Consider the following 13,441-nt stretch of genomic DNA (forward strand, 5'->3'; position numbering starts at 1 on the left):
TATTTCAAGGCCTTATTGTTAGAGGCCTGTGTCAGCTGTATAGAAATAGCACAGGCGTACCTAGATTTGAACACTAGCTCCATGGCCTATTGGCTGTGCCATAAAGATGGCAGTTTCTGTCTCTGAGCCTCAAGTTTTTTCATCTGTACACAGTTTCATAGGGCTAAGAATTAATGTGAGTAAATTAGCATGAATGTAACAGAGGCTCAAAAAGGATTTTTTTCTTTCTCTTGCTATAAAACAAATAAGCAGTACATGCATACAGGCATACTTCGGAAGTATTGCGGGTTCAGTTCCAGACCACTGCTATAAAGCAAATATTGCAATAAAGCAAGTCACATGAATTTTTTGGTTTCCCAGTGCACATAAAAGTTATGTTTACACTCTACTCCAGTCTATTAAATGTGCAATAGCAGTATGTCTGAAAAAACAATGTACATACCTTAATTTTAAGACACTTTGTTACTGAGAAAAGCTGACCATCATCTGAGCCTTCAGAGAGTCATAATCTTTTTGCTGGTGGAGGGTCTTGCCTTGATGCTGATGGCTGCTGACCGAGCAGGGTGGTGGCTGCTGAAATTGGGGTAGCCATGGCAACTTCTTAAGATAAGACAGCAGTGAAGTTTGCCACGTTGATTGATTCTTCCTTTCGTGACGATTTTTCTGTAGAATGCAGACCTGTTTGGTAGCATTTTACCCACAGTAGGACTTCTTTCAAAATCAGTCAGCCCTCTCAAACGCTGCTGCTGCTTTATCAGCTAAGTTTCTGTAGTATTCTAAATTCTTTGTTGTCATTTCAACAATCTTACCAGCATCTGCACCAGGAGTAGATTCCGTCTCAGGAACCACTTTCTTTGCTCATCCATAAGAAGCAACTCCTCATTCGTTCAAGTTTTATCATGAAATTGTAGCAAGTCAGTCACATCTTCAGGCTCCACCTCTAATTCCAGTTCTCTTGCTGTTTCTACCATGACTGCAATTACTTCCTCCACTGCAGTCCTGAACCCCTCAAAGTCATCCAGGAGGGTTAGAATCAACTTCTTCCAATCTCCTGTTAATGTTGATATTTTGACCTGTTCCCGTGAATCAGGAATGTTCTTGATGGCATCTAGAATAGTGACTCTTTTCCAGAAGGTTTTCAATTGACTTTGCCCGGGTGCATCAGAGGAGTCACTATCTGTGGCAGCTGTAGCCTTACAAAATGTATTCTTTAAATAATAGGACTTGAAAGTCTAAATGACTCCTTGATCCACAGGGCGCAGAATGGATGTCGTGTCAGCAGGCGTGAAAACAACATGAGTCTCATTGAACATCTCCATCAGACATCCTGGGTGACCAGGTGCATTGTCAGTGAGCAGTAACATTTTGAAAGGAATCTTTCTTTTATGAGCAGTAGTTTTCAACAGTGGGGTTAAAATATTCAGTAAACCATATTATAAACAGATATGCTTTATATTATTCCATTTATAGAGCACAGGCAGAGTAGATTTAGCATAGTTCTTAAGGGCCCTAAGATTTTCAGAACGGTTAAGTGAGCCCTGGCTTCAACTTCAAGTCAGCAGCTGCATCAGCCCCTAACAAGAGAGTCAGCCTGTCCTTTGAAGCATTGAAGCCAGGCATTGACTTCTCCTCTCTAGCTATGAAGGTCCTAGATGGCATCTTCTTCCAGTAGAAGGCTGTTTCATCTACATTGAAAATCTGTTGTTTAGTGTAGCCACCTTCATTAATTATCTTCCTAGATCTTCTGGATAACATGCTACAGCTTCTACATCAGCTCTTGCTGCTTCACTCTGAACTTTTATGTTATAGAGATGGCTTCTTTCCTTAAACCTCATGAACCGACCTCTGCTAGCTTCATACTTTTCTTCTGTACCTTCCTCTCCTCTCTCGACCTTCATAGAATTGAAGAGATTAGGGTCTTGCTCTGAATTAGGCTTTGGCTGAAGGGAATATCGTGGCTGGTTTAATCTTCTATCCAGATCACTAACACTTTCTCCATGTCAGCAGTAAGTCTGTTTTGCTTTCCTGGAGTAGCACTTTTGATTTTCTTCAAGAACTTTCCCTTTGCATTCACACTTTGGCCGACCGTTTGGTATAAGAGGCCTAGCTTTCAGACTGTCTTGGCTTTTGACATGCCTTCCTCACTAAGCCTAATCATTTCTAGTTTTTGATTTAAAGTGAGAGTCGTGGGACTCTTCCATGCACTTGAGCACTTAGAGGCCATTGCAGGGTTGTATTAATGGGCCTAATTTCAGATTGTTGTGTCCCGGGAATAGGGCGGCCCAAGGAGAGGAAGAGAGATGGAGAAATGGCCAGTCGATGGAGTAGTCAGATCACACATATATTTATAGATTGAATTTGCAGTCTTATGTGGGTGCAGTTTGTGGTGCCTCAAAATAATTACAATGGTAACATCAGGTCACTGCTCACAGATCACCATAACAAATACAATAATGATGAAAAACTTTGAAATATTGCCCGAATTACCAAAACGTGCCCTAGAATCATGAAGCGAGCAAATGCGGTTGGAAAAATGGCACCAATAGACTTGCTCAATGCGGGATTGCCCCAAACCTTCAATTTTAAAAAACGCAGTATCCGTGAAGTGCAGTAAAGCAAAGCACGATAAAATGAGGTCTGCGTGTATACCAAAAGCAAACTAGTTTGAACTTTAGTGTCTGGCAGTTCTTCCAAACCAGTTTACTTTTGTAAACAAATCCCTTTCTTCTCTTAATTGCTCCTGAGTTCACCTATTCACTGCCAGCAGGGGCCATGTTCTTAATGAAAACTTCTAACTGACTAATTTTACCTCATCCTGAACATTACATATCTTGTTTACACAGTCCGGTACTAAAGGTCATGTGCTTCTCTGTAATACCGTTCAGTGTGGTCAGAAAGCGTGCCAGCTCCTTAGGCTTCTGTGTCATAGGAGACATGAAATTAATAAAAGGACTTTAACGGTTTCCTTCCTTCCTCCCTGGAAATGAAAGACAGATAATCTTCAAAATGTTTCATCAAATACGGCAAACACCGTTTAAAATGAGCAGATTCCACAAGGAAGTCCCCAGATATTTCATTTAAAAAAAAAAAAAGGAGGGTGCTAGAAGCAGCAGTCCAGGATGATAAGCTCGTTCTGATGCCTCCATTTCCCCAAAGCACTTATCAGATACTTGGAACGTAGAGCCACATGGGAATTTTAATGGTCACATAGGAAATGGGAGACCGGATCTTGGGTCTGTAAAGGCAGGGAGTTGGAGCTGAGATCCCTGCCTGTGGCTTGACTCTTGAAGTCTATATGATCAGTGAAATGGGAAGGCTTGAAAAGAAATCTGCGCAACAACAAAGGGAGATGACAGGATAGTCTGCCTTGACCTTGTTTATGAGGTGATGGAGGAGAGGAAAGAGAAATCTCCTTTGAGAATTTGTAACCACAGTCTTGCCCGCGTAAGAGTTGGGAATTCAAATATATATACCACCTATGTGGTCTTAGAAACCTCAAACCGAGAAATAAGATGGTCTCCTATTACTGGTTTCCCTGCCTGCTTGGCAGATTTATGTACACATTTTTAATGGTGGAACAAACTTTCAACCTAAAACCCTTAAAATTCCCACAGGGTCACATCACCAGTTATTAATGTACAGTAGAAAAATTAAACAACACTTGAGGAAGCAAGTCAGCAGAAACAAAAGCAGAATTTCACCCCTTGGACTTTATTATTTGTATACGAGTAATTATAAAAATAATTATGAATAAAAATAATTATGTTTGAAGTGATTAGGAAAATAAGAATGCATTGGTAACATGAGTAAAGCAAGAGACTGCTAAAATAATCATGTAAAATTGAAAAAAAAATAGAACTCCTAGAAATGAAAAATGGAGCTGGTGAGATTAAAAAGTGCATAGCATGAATAGTTAGAGTTTAGACGTAGTAGAAGAGTTGAGTGAACTGCCAGACTGAGCAGCAGACGTTGAACAGAACGTGGTGCATAGAAACAAAATGATAGAAAAATATGCAAGAGACGCGGAGGATAGAGCGATAAGATCTAACAGTTGTCATCAGATTTCCAGAAGGAAGTAGTAGTGAGAATGAGGAAGAGGCAACATCTGAATGGCTGAGACTTTTCCAGAACTGGTAAATCACAAATCTCAGATTTAGCAAGTTCAGCAAATCCCCAATCAAGATAAATAAAAAGAAATCCACACATAGACTATTCATGGTAAAACTGCAGAACACCAAAGACAACAGCCAGAGAGAGAGAGGTTTACTAACAAACCAGTGATTAGTAAATTGACAGCTGATTTACTAGTGTAATTTACTGGCTGTTACTGCTAATTTACTAGAACATCAATAGGAGACAAAGAGAGCAGTATCTTGAAAGTTCTGAGGGAGAGCAACTGACAACCTAAAGTCATTCAGTAACAAGGATGAAATGAAGGTAGTTAAGACTAACAAAGACAAACAGATTTATGAAACCAAAATCAGAAGGGTTGAGGAAACTGGGATTTCTGACTAAATCCTAATGGTGGAGAACTAAACCATAATGAATATTCCTTCTCCTTCTCACCACCTGGTTCAGGGAAGTGCAAACATATTTCTTATCCAGAATGAGAAATAGACTCTGAGATACTGTGTAGTCATAAATTAAAAGTTTCCTTTTTCACACTGTCTCTGGCCCTGGGATTGGTTCCTGAGGCTGCATGATCCGTAGAAAGAGCACAAGTTTCACAGAAACTAACATGGCTTCAGATCTCATCTCCGCCTCAAATTACACTCATAAGCTGTTGATCTTCAGCATCAGTTAACAGAGCTGAGTGTTTTTGCTCAGCAGTGAAATGGGGTCTAAGAATGAAACATCTCAAAGTCACTGTGAGGATTAAATAATGTTTGCTAACCACCTGATGCATTAGAAGCAACAGGTGGTGGGAATAGTAGAAGTGGTTATTGCTGTGGTGGCTACTTTTGCTCCTCTGCTCCTACAATACTGAGGCTGCTTACATTTTCTATTCCTTTGTATCTCTATAATTATCAGCACGTGTCTTACCATGGCTCTGCTTCTGGGAAAAATTAAGTATTATCATTATTATTGACAGGGCATGTGAGAACATGTTTATGAATCTCTGTTTCACTCTCAAGCCTTTTTGGATTATAAGTGTTTTGCTAGGATGAGACCAGTAGCAGGTAGTGATGTGAGAGAACTTGCAAGGCATTAGGAAGCAAAGACAAGAATTTTACAAATCAGGAAAGTTGTTGACTGCAAGTAAATGGATCGGGTTTTTTGGAACAGTAGAGACTTAAGATCCAGCAAGATACAGTCTGAACTCCAAGCTAACCAGAACTAGTAGATCATATGAAAGGGACAAAGTAACTAAAGAGAAAGGTTTAATGTGTCAAGAATGTTCATGATAATTAAAGTGAATGTTGTTTTAACAGTACCTCCTGTGCCTTTCATCTACAGGCAGAGATTGATCCTTGAAGTCTGCTGGCGTGAGACTTAAGGATAGAAACTATTAGATGGGGTGACCATGTAATTGTCCAAACTGGGGCAGACTGGAGAATGAATGGAGCCTCTATTAGTAGTTACACTGAGACAACAGGGGGCAGGCAGTAAACTGTAACTGTAGCAAACTAGAGACTATGTTCACTCTACAACTAGAGCTTCTAGATGAAATGGTAACAGAGGTGTAATCAGAGATGAAGTGGGAATAGAGGATGAAAACAGATTAAGTAGGAATAGAGGATGAAAACAGAGACGAAGTGGAAACAGTAGGTGGAGACTTGCTGACATGAGGATTTATAGGGGGTTTCGGGGGTGATGGATATACTGTAGAGAAATGTTATATATGGGCTTCTTTCAATACGAGATCCTTGACACCATCTTTTAGGTGGGGTGACCTGCCAGACCCCAGTGCAGAGAGGAGCCAGAAGTAGCATTTTGTAGGCATCCCCACAGCTGAGCAGTCCTGGGAGGACAGTTTTCCATTTATCTACTGGCTTCTAGGGTAGGAGTGGTATCTGGGAAGAACACAGAAGAGCTAACATTGTCAGAATATAAAACACATAATGGGTCCTTATCAAGAGAAGAATCAGTGGGTTTTTTTATAATCCTTTGTTTAAAAAGTATTGTGGTTTGTATTGTGCTTTAGAAAGATACCAATAATGAATAAAGGGAGAAACTTTGCTTGAAAAGGTGAGCTTCAGTTATTGATTCCAAATGTGGAACACTTCATTCTCTGGCAAAGATGACAAATGTTCTTTTTGCCCTTTTTTTAGTCCTTTGCTGTCATTATTACAGCCACTGGCCACATGTGGCTGCTATTGAGTACGGAAATACTCTCCAAACTGAGATGTGCTACAAGCGTAAAATACTGCATTTCAAAATTTAGGATGAAAAAAAGAATGTAAAATATCTAATAACTTTACATTGATTACATGTTGAAATGACAAGATTCTGGATATGTTGCATTAAGTAAAAATATATTATTAAAATTAATTTGACCCGTTTCTTGGTACATTGTTAATGTGGTTATTAGAAAATTTTAAATTATATTTGTGGCTTGCATTATATTTCTTCTGGACAGCACTGTTCCAGATCATAAATGTACTCTTAAAATTTTAATATATTATATTTTTTAAATAGTCACATTTTCTTTATATATATATATTTTTATTGAAATATAGTTGATTTACAATATTGTGTTAATTTCTGCTGTACAGAAAAGTGATTTAGTTATATATATACACACATACATACACATTCTTTTTTTTAATATTCTTTTCCATTATGATTTATCATAGGCTATTGAATATAGTTCTCTGTGCTGTACAGTAGGACCTTGTTGTTTATCCAGTTCTATATATAAAAGCTTCCATCTGCTAAACCCAACCTCCACTCCATCCCTCCCCCACCCTCTCCCCCTTGGCAACCACCAGTCTGTTCTCTATGAGTCTTTTTCTGTTTCATAGATAGGTTCATTTGTGTCATATTTTAGATTCCACATATAAGTGATATCATGGTATTTGTCTTTCTTGTTCTGGCTTACTTCACTTAGTATGATAATCTCTAGGTCCATCCATGTTGCTGCAAATGGCATTATTTCATTCTTTTTTATGGCTGAGTAATATTCCATTGTATATATGTACCACATCTTCTTTATCCACTCATCTCTCGATGGATATTTAGGTTGTTTCCATGTCTTGGCTATTGTGAATAGTGCTGCTGTGAACATAGGGGTGCATGTATCTTTTTGAATTAGAGTTTTTTCCAGATTTATGCCCAGGAGTGGGATTGCTGGATCATATGGTAGCTCTACTGTTAGTTTTCTGAGGAACCTCCATACTGTTTTCCATAGTGGCTGCACCAGTTTACATTCCTACCCACAGTGTAGGAGGGTTCCCTTTTCTCCACATCCTCTCCTCTCCAGCATTCGTTATCTGTAGAGTTTTTAATGATGGCCATTCTGTAAAATAGTCACATTTTCTAATGGCATAGCCCAGTGTCAGGAATGTTTCTTCTTAATTTCTCATTGTTTTATCATGGCTTCTAATACTTTATGTTTTTAGTTTTCACAAGCACTTGCTGACTATAAAGCACTTAGAACCATAGATCAGTAGAATACTTTTGAGGTGGAAGAGGGATTTAGAGCTGTTCTAACACCCTCAGTTTAAAAGGGAAGATCCTGAGGCTTGTAGGTATATGTACCTTCCTTAAAGGCTACAGTTATTTAATAGGAGAAGCCCACCATTGAGAGAAATCCTGGGTGCTTCCTTTTGTAAGGCAGAAAATCACCTCATTAAAGTTATCCTCTTGCAAATAATTTATTTCTCTTTGGTATATGCCAGTGGTTCTTAAACTGGGTTGAGTTTGCTCCCCAGTGGACATTTGGCAATGTCTGGAGATGATTTGGTTGTCACAGCTGAACTAGATGCTACTGGCATTCCCGTGGGTAGAGGACAGGTCAGGGGTGCTGCTAAATGCCCTACAAGGCACAGGATACACCCCCACAACGAAGAATCATCTGGCCCCAAGTGTTCCTAGTGCTGACATGGAGAAACCCTCATATATGAATTAGTTTTTTATTCTTAAAAATGATGGTGTTAGTGGCATCACTAATTGGGTGGGCTGGCTGCCAGCTGGGAGGTCAGCTTCTGTATAGTCAGTCAAAGTTCCCTCTTCTAGGAGCTACCGTTTCCTCATTGATAAAATGGGGACAGTTCAGGGCTCAAGTGGGTGGACAGAACACAAGCTCAGAGGCTCAGTACGGGGGAAGCAAGACAGTTACTAGTGGAGAGAAAGGGGCGGGTGTCATGATGAAGTGGACTTTACTGGCTGAGCAGATTTGCTTTCTCAGCCAGGCTGCCTTCATTTGCTTTTGTGCTATAGGTCCCACTGTCTGAGTGATTCCTGCCAGAAAGATATAAGGGACAGGTAATTAAAAATGGGGGGTGAGAAGTCCCTGGTCAGGGGGCAGATGCAGACCTGAGCAGGAAGTGGGTCTTGCTGTATGATTGTGACTGGCCAGTGTTTGGTTTAAGTTAGTATTTGTTTTGTTTTCAGAGAGAAATGATTGTTTTTAAAGTGTTGTTCTAAAAATATTTATTTATTGATTTATTTGGCCGTGTCGGGTCTTAGTTGCAGCACGCGGGATCTTTAGTTGCGGCATGTGGGATCGAACCCGGGCCCCCTGCATTGGGAGCGTGGAATCTTAGCCACTGGACCACCAGGGAAGTCCTGAAAAATGATTTTTGAACATGTGTATATTTGTGTATAGGTAATACCAAATAAGGAAGGAGTGGTTAATCCCTCTGAGGATAGGACAAGAGTAGAAAATAACTAATAAATTGGAGAACTGAATAAAAAATGACAAGTATAGCCTTGAAAACAGAAAATACAAACTTCTAAAAATGCAGTATTTGCTGTGATTAGTTAAATGAATAGTGGAGAGAAAAACTGACCAGGAATAAGTAACTATATACTCTGGCACTTTTAGAACTTTTTAATCCTGGAATTTTTCAGAGTATGTGTTTGAACTATTAAACCTTTATTTTAATTCTGCTAGTAGACTACTTCTAGGATAAGGAGTAAACTTCTGGGCCTTGAAGTTTGAGAGATGTACAAAATTTGAAGATGATTCAGAAGATACTTAACATAGATAAATTAAGGAGAGTAAAAGAGAAGGGTAGTTTAGAAATACATAAATTATTAAATTTTATAGAATTTGAGAAATGAGTTTATGACTTTGGAAACAAAACCAAGAATTAGGCCTCAGTGTGTTATGAAGAGTTAGTTCTCTTTAGAGATGAGGAAGAATTTCTGGAGAAAAATGGTTATTAAACACATTGTAGAGAACCAGGGAGTCTTCTGGCCAGGCAAAGCAGTAAAGGGAACATGGAATGGTACACTTTGGATTTTGTGACTAAGATCCCTGGTAATAAGACGGAGCTCCTATCTGATGGTTACGTGACAACGGCCTTTTGGAGTGAGAAAGGAAGATGGGGTATGTAGCTACGGATAAATATGACATTCAGATATGAAAGTGCAGTGTTTGTCTTCCTAGAATGTTTTTGTTCAGGGCCTCCTGACAAATGCATACATATTTTCAAAATGTAGCTAAAATATTATTTCCTCAATGAAGTCCTTTCAAATTCCAAGTAGCAATGCCCTCCCTCATCCCTGTCCTTCCATACCACCTTCTATATATCTCTTTTAAAACATTTGTCGTATCATATTGAAAAGACCATATTGAAGTTTTCAATTTAGTTCATTTAATTTTTTCAGTAATGCATTCACATGATTCCAGAATGAGAAGTGCCATGGTCATACCTTTGTCTCCCACCTACCCTTTTCCCTCCTGTGCACAGATGCAGGTAACCGTGTTATTGTGATCCTTCCAAATCATCTTTACGCATGTATAAGCAAACTGAACATATAGTCGTATTTTCCTAACTTTTTATCCAAAGGGTTTCATATTGTGTCACTATCCCTATTAAGATGATGGTCAACAGGTATTTGTTAAATGAGTGAGTATACTAGTAAGACAGGGTTTGTTTGTTTGTTTGCTTGTTTTTTAACTTTCCTCATCCCAGGGGATCCTTCTGTGGCTCCACTTAGAAGAGGTAAACTAGATTGGGGTCACAATTAAAAATTGTCACCAGCCCTCTTACCAAAGAAAAGTTGAGTGCTGATAGATCACAGCTCCAGCCTTCTGAAGGACTCTGACCTTTCCAGAAAGCAGAGGCTCTGATCAGAGTAATGCAGTCTAACCAATATTATAAGAAGATGCAAATTTTCTTGGCCATGGAGCCAACCAAATGATGGAATTACTTATCAAGACAGTGTTAGATTTCTTGTTAGAGAGGAAAGTATCTCATGTGCCTAGAGTAACTCTGATGTAAATGTGCTTAATAGTAAAAAAAAAAATACTCACTTATTTCTGTGACTCAGTTTTCAAAAAGAGTTACAAAAGTACACTAGGTGGAGTTTTAAAGTTATTTTATATCATTTAGGTAGATGTTCTCTTCCTACTGGTACTTCTTGTATTAAAGAAAAAAGGACTCAGAAAAAAATGAATAACTTAGCAGGATCCATAAAGTTCTGACAGGTTCAAATCAATTCACATCAGACAGGAAGTAATCATATGAGATGACATATTTTTTCCCTAGAAACAAATTCCCTGGGGACAAGTTTTCAAAATCTGTGAGCCTCTTAGATAAAAACAAGCTGTTTTACATGATAAATGAGATTCATCAAACTGCCAACTATGTTGTACACTGAAACTAGGTTTAATTTACTTATGTTACTGTGAGTTTGCTATTTGTTCTAAGATATTGATAAAACAAATGATCACAACTGCAGTAGCAAAGGCAGATGAAATTATATGAAAGTAAGTCAGCAAGCAGGGACATCAGTGATCCCTTGCAAACTAATGACTAAGATTTTCATCTGGCAGTTGAAAAACAAAGCTCATTTTGAGGCATAATTTAAATGGTTTTTAGGTCCTGTGTCTTTTCAGAAAGTATTATCTCTCACAATGGCATGTTAAGAAAAATGGCACTTAGTTTCAGGGGAGATGAAGTTTAATCTTGGCTTTGCTGCTAAAGAGCTGTGGGGTTCATTCAAGTCCTGACCTCTGATTTTCAGCCTTAAATGAGGGGAGCGGATGATAATTTGGTGTATGTTGTTAAGATCCCTTTCAGCTATGAACTTATTTCGGTAAAAAGGGGAAAATAAAAAGAATGGTTATCTGACCTCCTTAATCATGGGTATTTTATAGCATGTGAGTGAAGTGGTAGTAATTATCAGATCTCTGGTTGATTGAAAATCAGAACATAAAAAAATTTGAAAGCTTTGATATACGTACTTTGGTTTCTTTTTCTATAAAACAAGATGATGTCACCTTAACAATTAATGTCTATCAATTTAGTTTACTACTTGAATATTTTGTGTTAGCTTGGCATTCTTTTTTTTTTTTTAAACTCTGGCAACTTGCTGAGGGTTTTATTTTGACATATGGTTATAAAACTTGTGGTGATCAAAATATAATATAGATTTGTGAGCTGGCTGCCATCCTGAAAGAAAACACCCATTAAATTTTTTTCTGGCTTGTACCCCTAATGATTGATTGCACTGATATACAAGTGAAAGTCTTAACATATTTTCAGCATTTTGGCCATTTAAATTTGGAGTAATAATAATCATTTTAACTGCTCACCTAGATAGGAAAGATAATAAGGTGTCTTTCTTTGGGTTAATATATATGTTTCATATATAAAGTGTAATCTAATAAACTTTGGATAGTTTTGACTAATTCAGAATATGATGACAAGGACAAAACTTGGGTCTTTATGTGCTTTCTAAAGAAATTAACCAAGATATTACAACAAGAATGTCCAAAGGAGGAGGAAAAAGCCCAGTGAAATGGTAGACAAACGCCTGCAGAAATGGCCTGCAGTCTTCAGAGATGAAATTTCTTACTTAAAGCATAGGCCATCTGTTTATCAGCCTTGTTTCTCTCCTCAGGCCTCGGAAGAAAGCCCTTCAAGAAGAGGGCTGTTATCTTTAACTCAATAATATTAACCGATCTTCTCTCTGATGTTACAATATTCTTACCTAACTTTTTTTCTAAACCACTGTACAGACTATCATGAGGAAAAGAAACTCTTAAACGGTAAGTCATATACATTTATAGTAAAAAATGAATCATATTCACATGACTGTGTACAATATTGCCTCACAGAATTATTTGGGGTATTTAGATATTTTTTATACAAAGGATGTGTTTACTTGCCTAAGCTTAGAGGATTTGGCAGAGAACTTTGTAGATCCCTTATTGCAGCCCTCCTTTTTTTTTTATCTATATATACTGATGTTTTTATTTTATAGGATGGATTTTTTTCAGGAGTGTAATTACTGTTTACATTCTTTTTTTTATATATATCTTTACTGGAGTATAATTGCTTTACAGTGTTGTTAGTTTCTGCTGTACAACAAAGTGAATCCGCCATATGCATACATATATCTCCCCATATGCCCTCCCTCTTGAGCCTCCCTTTCCCACCCCTCTAGGGGGTCACAAAGCATCGAACAGCCCTGACTCTTACCATAGTCCCTTCTGTAACATCCCTGAACATGTGTTCATCTGCCCTCAGCTTGAATACTCATGGTGACTAGGAGTTCCACCCTCAGAGGCCAGGCTGAACGGGTCCCTCCCTCAGGCACGGGCGCTCTTCCAGTGTCTACACAGATGCTGAGTAGCCAGCCTATTAATCTCCCCTCCTCTGGGCTCGGCGGCTCTGGCTTCCTCGGCCGTTCACTATGACTTGGAATTATGACTGACACTGCCGCTAACCCCCCAGAAAAGTTTGGTATGACACTTACGAAATGCACGGGGCTACTCTGACTGAACCGTGTTACTAATGTATGTTTAAAAATTGGGGGTTTTTTTCTCCCTGTTTGCACAAGAAAGTTATAGAAATTCAGCTAATAAGCTGGATTGCCAGATGAATTACCTTTTCTTTTTTAACTAGAAAAGATTGTCTTATGGTAGACTACTTTATGCAATTTGTGATGTAACACCTGAAGTTGTTTGTCTGATAGTATCACTGATAGTATCTTTGGAGCTCTTCCGTGTTCTCAGAGTTTTCGAAAACAATGAGAAAACCAGAGCCTTGAAAATGCGATGTTGAGGACTTCCCTGGTGGCGCAGAGGTTAAGAATCCTCCTGCCAATGCAGGGGACACTGGTTCGAGCCCTGGTCCGGGAAGATCCCGCATGCTGCGGAGCAACTAAGCCCGTGCGCCACAACTACTGAGCCTGTGCTCTAGAGCTCATGAGCCACAGCTGCTGAAGCCTGTGTGCCTAGAGCCCGTGCTCCACAACAAGAGAAGCCACCGCAGTGAGAAGCCCGTGCACCACAACAAAGAGTAGCCCCTGCTCGCCACAA

The 13,441-nt window shown here is 38.9% G+C and overlaps 1 protein-coding gene across 5 annotated transcripts in view; it reads left to right on the forward strand.

Annotated features, from left to right (window-relative positions):
• Window positions 1–13,441, forward strand: part of CYB5R4 (cytochrome b5 reductase 4) — an 84,982-nt gene that overhangs the window by 34,263 nt on the left and 37,278 nt on the right. For 4 of the 5 annotated variants that reach the window (XM_082405872.1, XM_082405870.1, XM_082405869.1 and 1 more), the window contains exon 5: window positions 12,137–12,166. The exons of the other annotated variant lie outside the window; for it this stretch is intronic. In XM_082405872.1, coding sequence (XP_082261998.1) covers window positions 12,137–12,166 — 30 coding nt within the window. The remainder of the gene's footprint in view (window positions 1–12,136; window positions 12,167–13,441) is intronic. 5 annotated transcript variants of the gene reach the window in all.

This window comes from Balaenoptera borealis, assembly GCF_965194805.1.
Source record: "Balaenoptera borealis genome assembly, chromosome: 9".
Taxonomy (NCBI): Eukaryota; Metazoa; Chordata; class Mammalia; order Artiodactyla; family Balaenopteridae; genus Balaenoptera; species Balaenoptera borealis.